Source organism: Scophthalmus maximus, chromosome 5, assembly GCF_022379125.1.
Source record: "Scophthalmus maximus strain ysfricsl-2021 chromosome 5, ASM2237912v1, whole genome shotgun sequence".
In the NCBI taxonomy this organism is placed as follows: domain Eukaryota; kingdom Metazoa; phylum Chordata; class Actinopteri; order Pleuronectiformes; family Scophthalmidae; genus Scophthalmus; species Scophthalmus maximus.
Genome location: NC_061519.1, coordinates 18,506,469 through 18,527,087, shown reverse-complemented (window position 1 = coordinate 18,527,087; position 20,619 = coordinate 18,506,469). Strand labels below are relative to the sequence as shown.

The window sequence follows — 20,619 nt, the reverse complement described above, 5'->3', positions numbered from 1 at the left end:
TAATAAAATACAGACTGACTGCCAGTGTTCCACCTTTCCAACCTAACACCGATTACCACTCTGTGTTTAAGTTCTGAAAGTGAATCTCGATTGATTCTGAAGAACAATTTCATTAAATTCATCTACACAAGGCATTCTGTCGAGGCAACTGTACGAATTACATGTTAGTAGTTTGATATATTATTCGACATAATCTAGACATTTCAACTCTTTTCTTAGCCTTTCAACTTTATTCTTGAAATTCTTCCTCTTATCTCAAACAATTTTGTGCCAAATATTTTCCAAATAAGTTCATTATGTAAATAACTGGAGCCAACATGTCCACCATGTATGTTCTCCATTGCAGAAAGTGTTCTCTTAAGTTTCAGGTGGTTCCAAACCCATTTGTATAATGGACAATATAAATCCATTCATTAATTGATATATATTTAAAAATGATGATCATACTTGGGACGTAAAGTGTGCCCAAGTACTCTGTGTTACAGCAGGTAAAAAGTACAGACAACATCCTGCTCAACTAGTTTAACCAAGCAAGGTGCATTTTCCAGTGTTACATCATATTTTTTGTCATGTTTTTAGTATCTAAATGGCCAAACATATTTTTAATCTCTCCTTTACTAGGAGTAAGTATAACCATGCCTTCAAGTATCAAGTATGATAAGGAAATCCCTCATGGTCCAAGCTTGAAAGTGTTTCACTCTTCATTAAAATTAAAAATATATATTTTTAGGGAATGAGTTTAAAGGCAGCAGAAGACTTGCAAACTAGCGAACAAGAAGCTCTATTGCAAAGTAACACATGCATAATCGTCTAATGTTACTACACATTCAATTTGACTTAAGGATTTAAGATTAGAATTTACGGATATTTACATGTTCAAAAGTGTTTTCGCTTGAAGAAAAAAAAAATCATATCCAAAGAAAGAATGTATAGAACACAAATGCATTCAGAGGTGGAATTTAATTGGCATGATGTATCCTTTACATGATGTTCTGTATTTCAAAAAAGAAGAAAAAAAATCACTTTCAAATGCATTCATTTGTTCCCTCGACATTGAAGGGAAACCGGTTATTGCTGAATTCATGTTCCTTGATTCCAGCAAAATGGAAAACCTCATGCTGAGCCCCCTCAGCTCAGGTTGTTTCTTGGAGCTGAAAATGAGAACTGGATTGTGTTTGTATAAATTAATTTTGTATTATGATCTATTTTAATGATTGTGCAATGATGCTGGAATCATACAGAAGCTTGTCAAACAAAAACAAAACATTTCAAAGTCTCTGAGATTGGACGACCCAATTTTTTTTTTTTTTTTTTTTTTTTTTTTTTAAACGGGACATGACACCGGCTTTTGCACTGATTCAAAGGAGAACTGCTTTAAAGTGTAACTAACCCCCACTACGTCACATACAAACCATAAAGTGTAAAACTATTTTTTATGATCTCAGTTCTCACACTGGGTCATCTATCCATCACTGGATGAGACCTTGCATTTAAGGGAGAAAACAGTTTACTTTGCAGACAGATGCATTGTAGTAGGTAGCTAACAACTTTTCACCTAGCCTACTTCTTCTCAGCTGATAACCGAGCATGTCATATTGCCACTTTAAAAGTAACACAGTAAAAAATAAAAATATTCTGTGTACATAAAGCTCATGAGCATTGAAATACTGGTGTGTGATCAGTGATCAGGTCACAAGACCATTGAAGTGAATAGACAAACTGGTCACAGGCTAGAAATCCAACAATATTTTACAGACCGAGGCCCTGAACTTGAAACGATGACCGTTGTAAAGCCAAACTCTTAAAGTGCAAAGAATTTTAGCAATAGAAATTTAAAAATCCAGACTCACTGTATCCACTAAAATCAGTACTCGAGTGGTTTTAATTTAAGGACGCGTCATGTTTTGTGACAGATTTGATAATCGAATCGAATCAAATCTTGTGTCGGTGAGGCGTCCACGAGGCAGTATTTATTATATTTTTTTTTATGGTGGATCAGTCAAGAAAAATGCAGAAAAGTTCTCCTGAATAAAGCTTTTCCTATTGTAAAGTATAAAAGAAAATAAAAACCCTGAAGTGAGACATAGTGTATAAGCACAGTAAAAAGAAATGGTGGGTGTACACCTGCAGTTTAACCTTCACTATACAAACAGCAGATATTGCTTGGTCAAAAACTTATAGTCACATGAGTATAAAAGTAAAGTGTATAATACAATGCACATTATGAGCAAAGATCATTAAACACGCTGCTGTAGACAAAAAAAAAAAGTATGAGATAATAATTCGGTTAGCTCATCTCTTGGTATTCCTTTTTTAGATGATCTATCCAAACAGCTGGAACATTTAAAACATGTAAATGAACTTGCCTCTATTAAAAAAAAAAAAAAACATTAAAATAATATAAAACAGATAACACACTGGAACCAGAATATTTCTGCCAGCTGCACTTTTTACATTAAATTTCTAAGATTCTGACACGAATGAAACTTTGTCAAGCGTTAATCTTCTTTAAACGTATCTTTCCTTTCCTTAGTATAAACATAATGTACATTTGGAGAGAGTGCAGGCATCTGCCAAACTCCCATATTCACAGTTAGCAATTAGATGTCAACGTTGTCGGCAAGGGGAGAGTTGCACGTATGAGGGAAGTCTGAACTTTGTGGTAATGATACAGAGGGGACTCCAGTGGACGCTATTGTCTAGGTAAAGCCACAGAAAAAACATATTGCACATGATTTTAATGTTGGACCCCCCCTTCCCTCCCCCCAGCTCTCCTGGGTGTTTTTATTCTAAGCAGCTCCCAAAGTCCCAGCAGGTGCAGGAAAGATGGATCTCCTGCTGATACGGTGAAGTCGGAGAGAAAACAATCAACTCCGCGTTCCTGGCACAGAGTCGTCCTTTAGGGAGCGAGGCGTTCAGAGTGACAGCAGTAAAGAGGCCAGGTTAAAAACATGTCCACTGAGACAAATCCACCGGTGTTATTGATGAAGTGAAGGAGCGGTTGCCCTCGGTAGATGTCGCAAGTGTCAATCGAATGCAAACACAAACCCTCCGGCTGTCCAAAATCGCCGCAGAACTGAGCGCCTGCCAAAGAGCTCAGCAGAGGCTTTGGGAGACAGTCGAGCAGAGTCCACAGAGGGGCGATGTTGAGCAACGGGAGTCATTGTGTGCTACTACGGTGGATAAAGTAGTGGGTGTCTGCGTCCTGTGGTGTAATACTCAGTTGTGTGGGTCTTGAAAAAGGCATTTTCAGAAGACATGGCCTTGTTGTAGAAACGGGCACCGTTTTACTGTCCAGCACTTAAGGTTCTCAGTGGAGGAGAGCGCCGGTCGGGCACTGCTCGAGACAGTGGCGGTCTACTATGGTCTATGAAACCTAAAAATACAAACATAAAAAAAAAAGGACGGTTTCAAATATTTCATCACATTTCATCACCTCAGCCAGAAACCCAGTGCACAGCCAGAACCTTCAGCACATTTATAGCTTTAGCTGTGTGCGAGTTGGATTATATATTTTAAGCCTGCACATTACCTGGTTAAATGGCGACTTGACTCGTGCACTTCCATCTCGTTGCTCTTGAAATCATTGAGTTCCTTCCGTATAGCTGCCTGCGGAGCACAAACAAGACGGGGGGAATTAGAGGAAAAGCAAAGGCTTCGTAAAAGCAAACGGCAGCCTCTGAGCCCTGACGACTCTGTCCTTTTGGTATGCTTCATGTATCATTTATGTTCATTTCAAAGCCCATAAATGATTCCGCTGAATTCTCTTCTCGCATCACAACAGCCTTCAATTTCCCCCTCTTGAGAGAGGTACTACACAGTCTGTCGCTGGTAGTGAGGCAATCAGCTGGTGTTTTTAACCATGAAGACGTCTCGACGCCATGGATTTAAAACGCAATCATTTTTAGTCATTAGTCATCATTTTTAATACATTTTCTAAGAACATCAAAGTTGTATATTTAGGTATTTTATACAATCCTTTGATCCAAAGCACATAATAACGTACACATTTTCAGTGTGTGAATTACAAATCATGGAATACACAGGAAATCAAGTAAGCAGTGCTCCCACTGTCTTAGTAGACGACACTGTGTTGTGTTACATACACAGGCCTCACGTCATCTTTTTAAAATCATCTCTTTTTCAAGAGGGGTTTTTGAGCATTCATGTTGTTCTACACATTCACATTTAGTACGACACACAATGCCCAGTGAATCATGGTCTCTACGTAGAAACAACGTGAAGCTGTGAAGAGCCGAGTGCCTTGCCCAAGGGCGGGATGACTGAACAGAGTTTCTCAAAGCGACGATGAGTCAAAGCTCCAAGAAATCAAAAGTGTGCGGCCAGGTGATGTCACCGTGTATATGCTATTCAGCATGACTCAAGGGGACGTCTCCAGCTTTGGGGAGGATGCATCTGTGACAGGAGAAGAAGCAATATTCAAATATGTCATAGATGATAGAAACAGGAAAAAAATAAAAAGAAATAAACAATGAGGGGTCCTGAGGCGCTCTTTGTCCAATTACTCTCTCTTATGTAAGGGGAGTTGTTGCGTAACAAAAAACTCTGAATCCCTGTGATTCTTGTGAGTGGTGCTCAGGTGTGACCTGGCGTGTTCAGAGCTGCACGTCAACAAAACAAAGAAGGCAGAATACATGCTCTGCAAAAAAAGAAAGAAAAATCAAATCAAGAACTCATTAAAAGTCATCACCGTGAACCGCCGGGCAGTGAGCAGCAGGACTGCTCCAGGGTGTTCACGCACTCACCAAGAGGAATAAAACAGCCGAGGTGGAATTTGCCGTAACAAGAGAGGAGGAAAAACATCATGCTGCCGTTTCTCACCTGCGTAATGGATTGAGTCATATGGAGGTACAAGGGGTGGGGGGTGGGGAGCATGGTTCTGCTGTGTGAAATTTCAAAGCATGCAAGGAGGAATCTCGACATTAATTTAAAACTTCAGCTCAGTTGAACTATGAGATTAGTACTGGCCTTGTCAGCGGCCGTGAGCCGGGTCCAGGGCTTATCTGCCCGCCTGTCGTAGTCCTGGGCGTCGGACACCTCCACGTAGTCACAGAATCGGATGAGAATCTTCGCCTGTCTCAGCTCCTCTACAGTGGGCCTCTGGCTCAGCTGGGGGGAAACAAATAAAAGTCAGACAACAGAAAATTGGGTAAAAGATTTCTAAACTGGATGGTTTGCACATTCTCACATTTTGATTATAACTAAAACATCTAATGATTTCTTATGAAGCTACATCGGAAAGGGGCTCAAAGATCACACTGCTTGGGAATTCAGGACATTTACTGAAGCTGCAGACGCTCTTCCGTGTACAAGGGCATTATTAAATTTGCAAAAAAATAAACGGAAGTATATCACTTGAGTGCACTCGCTCGCTTCGCTGCATTCACAGGTAAGTGTCACAATTGAGAGTCCTTGGTAGTCTTGGACCACGCATGAAAACAACATACCAAAACCCATGTAACTAATTATGAAACAATAAGTCATTACAACAATATTAAAACAGGTCATTTAATCAATACTACATGTAGAAGATACTCTATCAAAAACCAAATCAATAGGCAATTGGTCATTTGAAACAAGTATATCATAAAGCAATTTTGTGTAGAAATCAACATTGGTAACCAATGGACAAACAAATATAAACTAAATACTCCGTATAGGCTGGTGTTAAGTTATTGCAGTATTAAGCATATGATCATAAGAAATGTCAAAGGATATATCTCAGGTAGTGTAGAAAAAGCAGTCCCATCAATTTTTTGTTTATATTTCTGCAGTAAAATGTTCTGCTCAGTACATATTGTAATTGAAAAAAAGAGAAATGGAGAGATATTTTTGTGTTGAGCAAGTCTGCAGGTGAGCAGAAAGTGTTATCCTTTAATTGAAAGTGATGGGAACATGCTCAACACCTCCAAGTGGGGTCCGAGGATTGGGCGGCCCAACATGCTGAGGGGCCAAGGGCAACTAGGACATCCGTGTCTCCATCACAGTGTTTGTATATCCTGTGGCGGTCAATGGAGAGTGCTTTAAGATCGGGCGTGGGTTTGCACCTTTGGACGCATTTTGGACTCACCTTTCGCGTTAGCCTCCGTTTTATCTCCCTCTTCTCCTCCATTTCCTCTTGTTCATTGCGAGCTGCAAAGAATCAAGGGGATCAGTGTGGATACTGCAGACGCATGCAAACAGGAGACTTGTTTACGAAATGTTTAGAAATTACTGAAAAGGGGAACAAACACCCCATTTGCATAATGTGGCTCATTAAATCCTGACTAAACAGGATAAGTTTCTCAAAGCTTAAAAGCAGTTTCCATCATTGGCTATTCAATACTATTAGGAATGGGTATCAGGGGAGAAATCACTGCTTTGTTCATCTCAAGTTATTCCAGGGCTTTTTGGTTCATGTGTGTGTTGAACAGGTTGACTCATTTAACTATAAAGATATATTTTTTTGTGTTCTCCAAAACATCCATCCATGTGTGGCTCTCTATATTCTGTGCCAATCACAAAGAAAAAAAACCCCTCCAGATCAGAGGAGCATGGTAAAAGGAAAGCCACAAGTAAACAAGAATCATCGTGGTACACGCTTCCTGTTTGCAGAAGCTTCGGCAGTCAAACTGCATTTGTGCTTGTGTTGAACACATGCTGTACCTATATTACTACTCACAGCTTTGAATTCCGCTGTGTCTCTAGAAAGCAAAAAGCCCCGCTTGTTTTAACCTTGGTACTGTATGCGTTTGAGGGGCGGGGAGGACATGACTCGTGAATTTCTTAAGGCTTTGTGTTTTGCTCCTCCGCTGTGCCAATCACGCAGGAGCCTTTGGGAGAGCAGGAACTGCTGGTAAATCAGTCTTTTGATGCGAGAGCCGCAGAGACCCAGGCAACAGAACGGCTTTTCTCTGATACTGCATGTGTTTGAGCTACGAACCCCTGTCTCTCGGGACGTGACTGCTCGGGGAGCCCTGCCTGCTGCATGCCTGCATGCCTGTCTCACATTAAAGGCAGACCAAGGAGGAATAAAGAGAGATGTATGTCAATGGCTTTCACATAACTGGGCCTCGCAAATCACCGTGCTGCACTGCATAAAGCCTGCATGCCTGACAAGGCTGCTACAAACATGGATTCATGCTCCACTACAAAGTGTCACACAGTTAAAATAGAACATTTTGGCATTTTGATAAACTATTCACGCTTGAATTTACTTGAAAAGCTATGATATGATGCTAAAAATACAAGTTTGACACTCACGTTTGAGGATGTTCCTCTGTTCTAGCTCCTCTGCAGTCGGCCGCTGACTCAAGCGCCTGGTGAGAAACATGCATCCATGGTTAGCACATACTCCAAGAGGTCAGCGAGGCAACATTGAATGCATGTGGGAGGAAAGAACGCTGAAGTTCCTCCTCATGCAAATTAATACATAATTAACCGTGAACCTTTTAGGAATTACGCCACCACATTGACTGTATACGTCTGCAACTGACCACTGTTTCAAGCACATCTTATGTATGACCCCGGTCATTTTATATATAATTTTTGATAGCTGAAAAGTTTGCATCTCATTTAGGCTCTAGCCTCACAACAGATGGACCCTTCTCTTCCAAGTGAATAACTGTGCAATTCTTACGCTCCAATGCGCAATTCATGTTTCTGCTCTGTATATAGTATTTATATATTTTGTACATCTCTTCCCCGTTGTGGGACGAATAAAGGATTATCTTATCTCACTCTGGTGCAATGTAGGAAGAGAGACTGCAAAAGACAAGAAGAATTCCTGACAACTCGGCCGTCATACGAAGCTGAATAAAGCGAGTGCAATTATGACACCTTCAAATGCAAATGCAGAAATCTGCCACCATATACCTAAAATAGACCTACAGTACCACACACATTTACAAAAACACATGGACAGGACATCACACCTTTCTTTTATGCAACATCTGACGTGATACATCTTCTACAGATTATCTCAAATTTTCTCAATTTGTAAGTGGTTAAAATGACTTGGATACCCAAAGGCAATCTCTGAAAGGTCATTCTTAAACTGAACACCCTTATTATAGCACTGTGTCAGGAGGACCGTGCGGCAGTAGACCCAAGTGTAGACACTGGATCGATAATTGTCTCCACCTCATTACATCTGACAGCCGTCTAAAACGACTCGTCCCTGTAAGGTACTGTATGCAGAGTCTGTACTCTGCCCGGCTTGTCTCGTCTCATTTTCACGTGTCAGTTATTCTCCCACTTGAGGATTATTGTTCAGGGAAGAGTCAAGCCACTGACTCTGAGGGGAGTTCTTGGCCTAGCTGCTGATGGTCTGAGGATTCTGTCAGCATCTCGTCAGCAAAAAACCCCGCAGCTATTGTGAATAAACATGCACAGGCTGGTCAAAAACATCCATGTGGATGTCCATTCCTGAGCAAATTATACTGTCAGAGACAGTTTTATTTTAAGCATCTTCTGCCTCATTGACTGTCTGATTGCCCGTTCTGTGAAGACCAGAAGCATGAATATAAAGAGATTGCATAAAGGAATTTCACAAGGTTTTATAAAGTCCATTATCTAGAATCGCTGGAGCCAATCCCAGCTGACATTGGGCGAAAATCGACCGTCGATCGCAGGGCTGACATAACATAAGCTGTGACATTAACTCCGGAAAATGTCTACAGAATTGTGCGTCGGGACTCGCACACAGGAAGTCGGGGTTCGCGGCCCGACCAGAGGAGTAAAATCACAACAACAACAACAAATACAGAAACAAGCTTTCTCCAAAATCGCTTACTGCCCCTTTAAGACATTTACCTTCCTATAATTTTCTGGTATTCACGCACTTAAAGAGAAGGGTTTTTTTCTTCCCTAAAATATGAAATATCTAATTATAAGGTCAATTAATTAAAAGCTATAGTAAATCAATATTTTTTTAATATATAAAAGGGATAATATTACTAGGGGTCACTGGTAGTGATCAACCCACAGAGAATCATTACCTGACTGCAGTGAGTGTTTAGAGGTGGAGTTTTATATGTGCTGGCAGGCAGCTGTTTTCCACCTGCTTCTTGTCTAATCATCTCCCTGTAGCTTCATATTAAAACATATGACATTGGTATCAATCTTCTCTTCTCTGTGAGAAAGTGACTGAGTACACCGTATTCCAGAATATGTCAACGGACTTCTTTCAGAGGCATAAACGTCATAATACATTAAATCACATAAAAAAAATATAACAGACAATATTAGACAATGACCCAGCAACATTCTCAAGGGGGAAAGCTGAAACTCTCAGAGATAAGGGGTCTCTGGGAAAAAAGAAAAGTTTAGGTTAGTATATCCCAGAATAGCATTATCATAATCTACTCAGATGGGCCTGGCACAAGCAACGACATTACAGGGGCACAATTCTGTCGGCTAAAGCATGAAATTAGGATTTTTTTTTCTTGTGTGGGATGACACCGTGCAAAGGACACGGTGACAGAGCTATTTGGGAACATGACAACTAAAAAGAGCTGGGCCTTCTGGGAACATGCACTGTGTTCCAATCACAGTGGGGCATCGGGGATGTTCAAAGAACACATTCAGAGAGAAGCGGAATTGAATGAGGCCTGCGATCCGTTGGGGAAAAACATTATGTTGTTTGATCTGTTCCAATTCCTACAATTCATATTCATGACGTCGATACATGTACACAAATTCCCATGATTTGTACACACTACACCAGCGGAACGTGCACGTTTGTGTGTGTGTAAGCTGCTGGTATGAAGTGGCTTGCTGCGTGGTTCTGGTGTGCGGAGGAGTCGAGATAGTTTGGCACATGCATCACCGTGGTGATTCAGTGAGCGAGGGAGGAAGTCAGGCAGGAGGAAGAAAGAGGAGTGAGAGCGCGCTAGAGTGAAGACAAGAGAAGGAAAAAAAAGAAAAGAGGAGGGAGGGGCAATGCATTGCTGAAATTAGGTCAGCTCCATTTTCACAGCCTCATTCTAACGAGATAAAACGTTCATCCTTATCGGATGTTAAGTAATGGAAAACTAAAAGAATATGAAAAAGTGTTTCAATAGAAGAAGAAGAAGAAAAAGGACACACATTTGCATGAGCTTTGGGAGGTGTCACGGTTTAATCAGCCACGATACTGGGCCATTGTCACCTCAGAGCAAGACGAAATGCTCAGTTGGGCTGAGAAGAGTCGTCGCTGTTCCACAGTGGTTGTCGTCGAGCTGGCTGCGGCAACCTCGACCAGGTGTACTGGTATTATTTTGCGCCCATAAATTGTGCATGTGTGTTTTCCGAGTCTCTAAAAATGCACATGTCTCACCTCGTGAGTTTGGTGCCAATCTGCTGCCGAGACTCCAGCCTCTCCTCGTCGGTCTGCATGGGCAGGATGTTCTTCTCCTCCAGCTCTCGCTTGGATGGACGGTTACTCAGCTTGATGGCCAAAGAGTCTTTCCTCAGCACCTTTTGAGCCAGGGAACCTAAACACACACACACACACACACACACACACACCACAGTCAAACATGACATCGAGCTGAAGTGATGAAGCACAGATCTAGGGCAGATTTTTTTTAAATGTCAGCAATTACTTTTGATAGCTCCGAGAAGTTTATTTTTATTTCCTAGTTTGGACAGTTTTCATTGTTGACAGAAATAGGTTGAAATATTGAAACTGACTGTGGTGTAAACTAGAGTGGCATTTGACTTTTTGAATTATGTATATATTATGTATTTTGGGGGGAAATTTGTCCCTAAACCAAGTTTACTGTACCTTTAATTATCACTCATCCACTGCCCTTTAAGGTCACGATGTGGCATATTGGGCGATTCCCTCACACATGAGCGATCACAACCTTCAAAAGCTCCAGTGTGCGCCCATGTGAAAATAAGGATTCACGGCGTCAACGACACAGACTGCTCCGCGCAGTTGAGCAGCTTTGCGAAGAGGAGGTGAGACGACACGTTGCCATGGGTGAGAGCATGATTCTGGGTCCACTTCTGTGAACCTAATTTTGGCCCCCGGTCGTTGAAGTTCAACTAACAACCGACCCCCTTCTAATCCTTGCCACCAAATTTACAAATACAATTCACCTGTAAAAGGTACAATATGATCAATTCTCACAATCTGCCTTCACCTTTTACTGTACAACCACTAAAGGAGAGAATAACCCCAACGTAAGGTGCAAAAGTAAAAGAAAAAGTTTGACAATCCTGATCACATTGTAATATGACCACATTACACCCAGCTCCCGCCTCATTGCGCTGGTTACCCGTGGTTTTTAGAATCTATTTTAAAATTTCATTACTTGTCTTTAAATCACTCAATGGCCTTTGCGCTTCCTTACTGAGCAGACCTTTTCATCCCTCATACCCCTGCTCGTAATCTTCATTCTGCTCAACAGCTGTTGCTCTTAAGGGACGCAGGGCTCCACAACCCTCCTCTGTCTGTCAAACAAGTGACCTCAGTCAGGCCTGTCACGATAACAAAGTTTTGTTGGACGATATATTGTCCCAGAAAGTGTAGCATCAAACAATATTATCTTCATTTTAAGAGCATTTTTTTCCTACTGAATCAAGAGAGCTTGCAGTATGAGCGTAGTGGTTGCAACACGTTGCGAGTCACCGCTCTTCTTCTACAGGATGGTTGTGGAGGGAGAAAAAAAAATCTAAATAAATAAATACATTTAAAACTGGGAATAGTTTTTTACATTAAATTGTCTGTACTAGTGATACGATTTCCTTTAGAATGGATGTTATTAAGGGGGATTGTAAGAGTCTGTGTGCACATGAGTTGGGGGTGTTCAGCACCAGCTGCCTGGCAGCTCAGGGGAAAAGAAAAAAAAAAAAACAATAAATAATTATAGTTTTTTTTTTAAAACTGGAAGCATCATGTTCTTTTTCGAATCATCTGCTCTTAAAGTGAGATGGTGCAGAGAAACATCGGGCTGACAACAGTGAGTGACAGGACCAAAAAAAAAGCCACCAGCCTGATTATTCTGGTGGGTCGCGACTCAAAAAGTTTGACAAACCACTGGCCTAAATACAAGTCTTCAAGCAGATGGCAACACCACAGTCACAGTCGCCACCTCTGACACATTATTATTATTATTATTATTATTATTATTTATCATCAGTTCTACCTTTAAATTAATCTACCGCTAACGAAACCAACTTCCTCTTTATTCGTGAAATCAAAACATACGCGACCCCTCGAGGTCAACCCGTTGCATAACCGCCACTCACTTGTAAATATGGAGTCGTCGTCTTCGTCGTCATCCTCGTCGTCATCCACCTCGTCGTCCTCGTCCTTGTACATGCTGGGCAGGTCTTCGTAGTCCGACTCGTCGGGCATGTTCTCCTTGTCGTCCTCGTAGTCGATGATCACAGACGGCACTTCCCTTCTGTCCAGAGGCAGACACTGACCGCCGCCGTGCAACGCGGAGCTGGGGGCAGTGACAGTGGAGATGCATTCATTGGTTCTGAACCAAACCTGAGCATTGATGTAACGCTACGTGCTCATGGCTATAACATTTGGCCTTCGCTAAGAGGACGAGCTTGCCCCCCCACTGGCAAAGATCTAGTTTACAAGAGAAACCTCACATTTTAAGTCTAGCTCTGTACCGCCTTTTTACAGTCAGCTCACATAAATTATGGCTTGGCATTACAAAAACAATAACCCATGAAGATTTATCTAGATTTAGAAACAGGAAGTGATTTAAGACAATAGGAATCCCTCTGGTACATACTGTAGTCTTAAAATAGATTTGGATTTTTAATCCAAACATAAAGAGGAGAGATATGGAAATACACAACACTTCTGTGCAGTCCTACGCAATACCATGCAATCCTTTCGAACTACAAAGGGGAAAAGATTAACTGATTATACAATTTGTATTATTAAAAAAAAAAGGTGAAGGGAACACACTTAATTTTCAAGAGCTGTTTACATTACAAGATTTAAGCACATTTGATAGATTGATTAATCACAGTCAAGTTGGAGCGTCTTACGATGAGCCACTGTTACGTAACCACGTCAAGCTTTCAGACTAATTGTGAGTCATGTCGGGACCATTACTTCCTTATCCCTGCCCAAATGGCTTTGGTGAAAAAGAGAACCTAACGCAAGAGGTTACATAATGTCCAATCCGCTATCTTGTCCCTTTCCCCCCCACCACCACAAACAAGAAGGAGCGCAGCTGGTCATGTTATGTCAAGCCAACTGCTGGAGGGACACCTACTCCAATGCGCCTGTGCCCACACATACACACATTTACTTCAAAATTGGGCCAATGCTGTCCTGTGAGGCAGTGCACTAATTTAGAGCTGTACACCAGCGACACATGGCAGGACATGACCTCGATAGCACCAGGACAGATTTGAAGGTAGTTGGAAAAGTTGCCACAAAAATAAAAAGCTAATAAACATGATGATCCACGCTAATTATAATCTTCTCAGTTATTATTCTGATTAGAGCGGATTTTAGTGAGAGCTTTTAATATCGAGGGAGTTTTTTGATTATTTTTTTTATTATAGCTTTATGTTTGTGACATACGATTCATATGTTTAACCGTTTAAAATTGAGTGATATCATTTCTCATGAGCTGCTTCCAGACATGCACTGCAGTCTGGACATTTCACAGAACTTTTCTACAGCCAACACTGGGATTATTTCTGAACAAGGTGAGACTGAGCCCGTGTGAGAATACAGCAGGAAAATCTCACAGCAAGCTAGTGGGCATGTTGATGACTGTAAACAAACACACTGTTTTCTGCAGTGGAATTATCGTCATATCCTGCCTCCTGCATGCTCTACCCAGACGCCAGGGAATGTTCTGGAAATGTTTGTGTTGTTGTGAAAGCATCTGACTCGGACAATCTCCCGCTGCGCTCATCATGTGTGAACGGCAAACGCTTTTTGTTTTTTTTGCGGATTGATTTTCATGTTTGAAAATGTCTAAATTTAGCCCAACTAACATATTGTGAGTGATGTGCAGACAGACAGAGATCCATAATCCCTCTGTGAGTCCACTGGAGGACAATCGCATTTAATGACCTGAGCGCCGACGGCTACCAACCTTTCAAACCTCTGCATGGAGAGCGCCAGGGTTTTATTGAGCTCCTCGATGATTCGACTTGGTGTGTGCAGGCTGCCGTACTGGAGCTGGAGCGGGTGGCCGTGGCTCTGGTGGAACCCGGACAAGCTGGCGAGATGGGAGGGCAGCAGTGTGCCGTGGTGGGACGCGGCACACTTTTGGAGAATGCTGAGCGGGTTGGGTGACGGGGAAGGGGAGGTGGAGGAGTCCAGCCCCCCTGGAGGCACACAAATCATCACTTTCTTGGGAGGCAGAGGTGGAGAGTGCTTTCCTCCAGGCCTGCAGGGCAACTTCATTGGCTGGCAAGAATCTAAAGAGAGAAAAAATAAACAGGGGGAGAGAGAGAGGGATTACTGATTATTTCTACTGGGATATATCACATTCACTACACTCTGCTGGTGCAGACAGATAAACAGAGCTCATGGACGATCAGACATGGCTCAGACGTCAGTGCAGAGTGGTGGGAATTAGGCCAGGGTAATGCCACTTCCCTGTACTGACAGATTGACAATGACGGAGAGAGCCCGGCTGACCTGACCACAGGGGAATGTAATGAGACTACTATAATCCTGTGCACATGTGTGGCAATGCAGGTAGGGTTTAAAACAAAAACTGTCAAAACAAGTGCTCTGATATTTTATTTCTACTGACAGCCTTCGTTAGTGCAATACTATTTATTTATGTGTGTGTGCTATAATTAATAGGGGTCCAATAAATACTATTTATTTATGTATGTGTGCTATAATTAATAGGGGTCCAATAAATACTATTAAGTGGTTTGGAAATAAGAAAACAAATCAACACAAAACACCATAATCTAAAGAGATTAGAGTGATGGAACCTGCCACTGAGCATTAACATAGACAGCTGACCTGTGCTATGGTTTGGGATCCTAGAGAAAGGCTTTGGAGGGAGAGCGGGAGGCTGTTTGTGGTACAGCGGCGGCTTGGCGGGGGTACCCTGAAGGTCACCTGGGTAGGTGAAAGATTTCTTGGTCGGCAGGACCATAGACGACTTAACAGAGGGCTCCTGAGTGCAGATTCCGCCATCCATCGAGGATCGGAATTCAACAGTTGCTAAAAACAGAAGAGAAGAAACAAACGCTCGGACGAGAGTCGAAAAGGTGCGTTTCGCCGCTGCACAAGAAAGACAAAGTCAAATAACATTTAGAATGAAGTCAGCAAACCCCAGACTGAGAACCAGTGTCAGGCAAGCGGCTTGACAGACATTTTGCTTTTTAAATCTTTTACAGCGCTGAGCCATTTGATGCTTTTTGAATGATCACATTTTAAGGCTGACAGTGCAATTCACAATGCCGCTCACATATTCTGACACACAATGTATTTACATACATACATTAGTATGCCTCTGTATGATTTTGGGAGCAAGAGTTTCTGGATTCTGATGAAAGTCTCTTATTTTGACGGATATACTGAATCTGATCTGTAACTTTTAAGCCATATTGTTGGCAAAACTCTCCACCATTTGAATCTGAGTGAAACTGGAATGAGGGTTTAGCTGGTGTATGCCACATTCAATCCTGGCACACAGATATGGTGACCAGTTAAAGCCGCTTACGATCCACAGCCACCAGAAAAGAAAACAGATTTTTGTCATTATGCAAATTCATTTGAAAATTTTCTTTTCTTTTGTTTGTCTGCACTTGATCCATTTCTTGTTTCCGCACAGCCAAAACAGAATCAGTTAGGGATCAAGTTACTGTGGGAGATGTCAGTGCTTTTTTCATAATAAAACTTCCTGGGAGATAGTAAATATTTGCCCTGTATGCATAAAAATAACCGCAGCAAATCTATCAAGCTGTGCAAACAAGTTTTTTTGTGTTTTTAAAAAAATGGAAACTAGGTTGTCACTGGGCAGGGGAATTGAACGCACCTGGCCTCATTAATACGGAGTGACAGTTATTGTACTGAAATTGGAGAAGAAGCTTTTCAATCACCATCACTATTGAACAGTTACCCATCAGGCTAGACACACATTGTTTACATAGTTCTTTAAAGCAAAGAGCAGTAGTTGCATTCTATCAATACAATATTCTAATTATATCAAAATCTTTTATATTATTAGGTCAAATTGTAAGACATTTGTTTTGGCTTTGACTTCAAATTGTCTTTTTATCATTGTCCAAAAAGTGTCTTTTCATTGTCCAATTTGTTAAACATTAATAATCAGATATTACTTATTCCCCCTTGTCATTGCTTCTAACACTTCTTCCATTTGAGTTTATTTTTAATTTTATTCTTTTACTTGTTTAATTGGCCTCTTCAGGCGCTGCTCCTCTTGCGTTTACTTCTTACACCTGATATTTCTTATATTTTTATACTCACTTATTTTCGTATATACTTTGTTTTGATTTTTTGGACCTTAACTGTGGAGCAAAACCGGCCAAAAGAACTTTCCTTTGGGATCTATAAAGATCCAGCTTATCTCGCCTCATCTTATAAACAATAAAGAAGAACGTATATTTTTCTCATTTGTTCTTTACATCTTGCAAAGAGTGACTGAACTTCCACGGCTGCGCTAAACTTTGTTTTTGATGTGCCGATGCGTGGGGCACCCTGCTGACAGACTCCGTGAATATGGGACGTCTGAGACACGTCAAGTCGAGATCTAAGAGTTTATAAAATGCTACAAAATATCTATAATGAAAGATTATATCTCTAAATGCCCTGTGCCAAATCTCGCAGAGCACATTTCAGAGACTGCTGCAGTCATTAATGAGGAGATGAATAACTGAAGGCCGTCTAATTAAGTGCATCATGTCTACTCATCTTGCACCGAGACAGTTTCCACCTTAGTTAAATCACAAGGAAAAACATCAGCTCACCTTTTTCAAAGATCTCCTTCAGCACTCCTCTCTTGATCAACTCATCTCTGCTCTGTCGCATTGACATCTTCCTCTCCAACGCTGAGGGGAAAAGAAGAAAATTCCATTATAACATCCAGATTTTCCAGATGCTATGGTAACGAAAATCGGTAGCTAAACCAAAAGTGTTCTTGACTTATCTATCCAGACATCAATAAATCTACAGTATATCATATTGATCATGTGTGTATATTTGCAAGGTATATGCAAGGTATATTTTTTAAATATCAACACGTTCTTTTACAGAAAGAACAGTGTGATTTAATCCTATAAAGATATATCGATCTGTCAAACTGTGGCTCCTCTTGGGTACAGTTAAAACTTAAGCAATCGGCCTTGATTAACAACGAGGTAACGGATAATGGAAATGTTCCGGCAACGATTCTCATAGAAATGCATTAGGCACAGGATGGCATGTCCCACAGCTACTGCTGCTTGCTTCTATTTTTAGCCTTCAAAAGCTGAGGAACTTCTTTTGTCAGTCAGTATAGGCTCCACAAAAACGCCTGACATCAAAATCATGTTAGCAAGTTCAAACTCTACCCCTGCATAAAAACCAATGAGGACTGTGGAATGAGGATAAGCAGCAACACTTGAGCAAGCTGCATGCAGCGATGTCCCTGCATGCCCCCGACGCTCCTCCATGGGAGAGGGATCCCAGATTGTCTGTGCCATGTGTGCTTTACATATGACCCAGGAGTCCTGTCCCAGCAAGATTTGTTGAAACGCTAATATATTCCTTAGTGTGTAAAATACTGACAGCTCGACCTCTCATTTCCTTGCCCTTAGTCACCACGCAGTTCATTTTAAACAACCTGCCGAGAGCTCAAAAGCAAAAAAAAATCAGAGTCGCCAAAATGTCGGATGGACAAGCCCCCCGGAGCAGGAATTTTGTACTTCAGTGCTTCAAGTATTTAAAAATATCACAGCGGAGCAAGTTATCATCAAACGGTATGCTCCTTTAGCAGTTCCTCCAGGGTACCAGACGTTCAATATCACTCCACACTTCAAAAGTCAAAAGCCTGTTTTGAGATCAGCTCCGAGGCCAGGAATAATTTAAGCAGCAAATCTTTTTTTTCTGAAAAATACATAACCAAAACATCACCGATAGGTCACGAAAAGAATTCTCTCCACTGTGGCCCTGGGAGGTGGTGGACTGAAGACGGTGTGAAATGAAAGGAAATTGTGACCATTTGATGCTAATGTTGGCAGCTTCTTCAAAAAGTGATTTTCCCCAGAGGAAGTAAATTTAACACTAGGTCCAGCACATCGAGGGGATTGTAAATAGATTTTAAGAATTGACCTAGAATCAGTTTAGAGGAATTTTTGCTGACTGGGAATAAAAGCATTAGACTGTTTCCCCAAAAGCACCACAGGCATTACGATGCAGTCAGGCGCCACACGTTTCACTTCCCTGTACTTGTACCATTCTCAACCTTCGTAAACAAATACAACAGCCAAGAATATTGAGGGTTTTCTATGAATAATGTTGAGCGGTTACTTGGGTAATGAGAAAAGTAAACCTTGGTGGTATTCTGGAAATTTAAATGAAAACCACAAATCATAGTTGCTTATAGCCTGGGAGCTGATTTTCATAAAACTGCCATAACCCTCTTAAAATCAAGAAGCAACGAAGGACGAATAGCTGAGATTTTTTTCCATTTGAACACAAAACCCGTCACAATAACGTTGATATATTCAGCATAAATTCTCAACCCTTACAGAGACTATGAATATTAGATAAATTCTTTAAATAATGGGTTAAAAATGTATTAATGATGGTTCTCACCCTCCCAAATCCTTCAGCAAGATAACCCATACACTAGCAGGAATGTCAAAGTCCACTTATGGTAGACTTTGACATTCCTGCTAGTGTATGGGTTATTTGGGGGGGGGGGGGGGGGTGGAGGAGATACATTTACAATTTTACATAAAACAACGTACAGATAGCTCACCTAGCAGAGAAAATTCCACTAACATGAGTCCTTACCACAGCGGCGTGGGTTCAAATTTAGCCTGAGCCCTTTGTGGCATGTCTTCCCATCTCTCCCCTGCTTGTCCAGTCGCTCACTGTTTCTAGTAAAATAGTAGAAATGCTCCCAAAAATAAAAAGACGAATCATACCGCAAAACATCAGCACTCTCAACCCAAGTGGGGAAACCCGGTGATACAGGTCGACATTAAAGTGGCGGTTCTGTAATATGTTCAGGGATTAAACAGCCTTTTTCATCCGAAATGAAAAGTAATTACTCAAAGCTTTATGACATAACTGCCACGGGATGTGCACAGTTACGCAATACCATTAACTCGGAAGACTTAACGAGAACATGTCTTTACGATTTGACAGATATTGGGCGCTTAAAACAAAGGAAGTAGGAATTGGTAAAAACTAAAGCGGACAGCAGTTGGCACACTGGACGAGGCTGAGCATTAAGTCGGGAATTAAAAAACTGACTGGTCTATCAACAACATTAAAAAACAAAATGAAAAAAACTTTTGTTTAATATTCAAATCATTCATTAATAGTGTGCAAGAAGTGGAATTTTGTTGCATCAGCAAGGCCCTGTGAGAAAATACAGAAAAACTAAAAACCGACACGCACGTCAAGAAATGTTATTTTGATCCTGAGACCGATTGACTCCATGATAGTAAATCATCCGCTGACCGTTTACAATAAGGTCTTCTACTTGTGTTCATGTACTTAACATGCACGGCATAGGGACACTGACTTCAGGCTGATCACTACAAAAAAAAAGAAACACAATTCAATATTTCATATTATAGTTTGAAAATTAGATGCAGCCCTGTAAAATCACCTCGAGTGTCAACCGAGTCCTATTTTTGGGCAGCCTGCGTTTGTCACGGTCCAGCACTCTAGCAACGCAATCTGAACCAAGATCAGTAGATTAGACTCTCATCAGGGAGTATCAGCTGAGAGCATATTAAATGAAACGGGCATATCTAAAATATAGTCTGGAATGATCTGAGAATGGTGCACTTTAGTTTCCTTTTTCTTAAAACATTTTTTGGAAAAAATATATTCCACTGCGAAGTGACCCAGATAGTCAGAACACACTCTACCAACCCTGAGGCTCAGTAGCTCAAAGTGGAGGCTTTTATCGAGGCGATTCTCTCAGCCTGAAACTATATTAAAACTTTTTCATGCAGTCTTTTCGTTCATGAGAAGCCCGAGCGTTAAGGCTCACGCATCAGAATCTTGGATATGGCTAAACGGGCACTGCCACATACTGTGGACACAGCAGGTTTGTAATATGACATTTGCCTTCTCTTCGCGCCGGACATTAAGGGAATCTGTGGTGTTCTTTTAGAATGGAACATTCAGACGACTGTTGTTCATGGGGAAATCCGAGACATAATTGGATTAGAAATAGAACAAAGATAAAATCTGACTACCACATGCAGGCTCTTTTGAAGGATCTCTGCCCGGTGAAATCTCCTGACACGAGCGTGCTACGATTAATGCGCCGACCACAATAAGAGAAGCATGAAAAGACATCCAACTGTCAGGCCCTCCCCTCGTTCCTTCACCGAGGTGAAGAGTACATAGTCCCCCAGAGCTGGCTTTCATCTGCTTAATATCACAACACGTTCCTAATCCTCGACTGTGCTCACTGTCCAATTATC

At 41.4% G+C, this 20,619-nt stretch overlaps 1 protein-coding gene across 9 annotated transcripts in view; it reads right to left on the bottom strand.

Moving 5' to 3' along the window:
- Positions 1–941: 941 nt before the first annotated feature.
- The window catches only part of LOC118310777 (phosphatase and actin regulator 1-like), a 44,808-nt gene continuing 25,130 nt past the window's right edge, over positions 942–20,619 (bottom strand). For 6 of the 9 annotated variants that reach the window (XM_035634046.2, XM_035634047.2, XM_047331898.1 and 3 more), the window contains 11 exons: positions 16,936–17,016; positions 14,963–15,166; positions 14,073–14,400; positions 12,241–12,440; positions 10,319–10,475; positions 7,264–7,319; positions 6,944–7,000; positions 6,092–6,153; positions 4,990–5,130; positions 3,533–3,609; positions 942–3,376 (listed from right to left, as the gene is read on the bottom strand). In XM_035634046.2, the coding sequence (XP_035489939.1) occupies positions 3,361–3,376; positions 3,533–3,609; positions 4,990–5,130; positions 6,092–6,153; positions 6,944–7,000; positions 7,264–7,319; positions 10,319–10,475; positions 12,241–12,440; positions 14,073–14,400; positions 14,963–15,166; positions 16,936–17,016 (1,379 nt within the window). In that variant the 3' untranslated portion in view covers positions 942–3,360. The remainder of the gene's footprint in view (positions 3,377–3,532; positions 3,610–4,989; positions 5,131–6,091; positions 6,154–6,943; positions 7,001–7,263; positions 7,320–10,318; positions 10,476–12,240; positions 12,441–14,072; positions 14,401–14,962; positions 15,167–16,935; positions 17,017–20,619) is intronic. The other 3 variants (XM_035634049.2, XM_035634044.2, XM_035634045.2) reach the window with 2 other exon arrangements.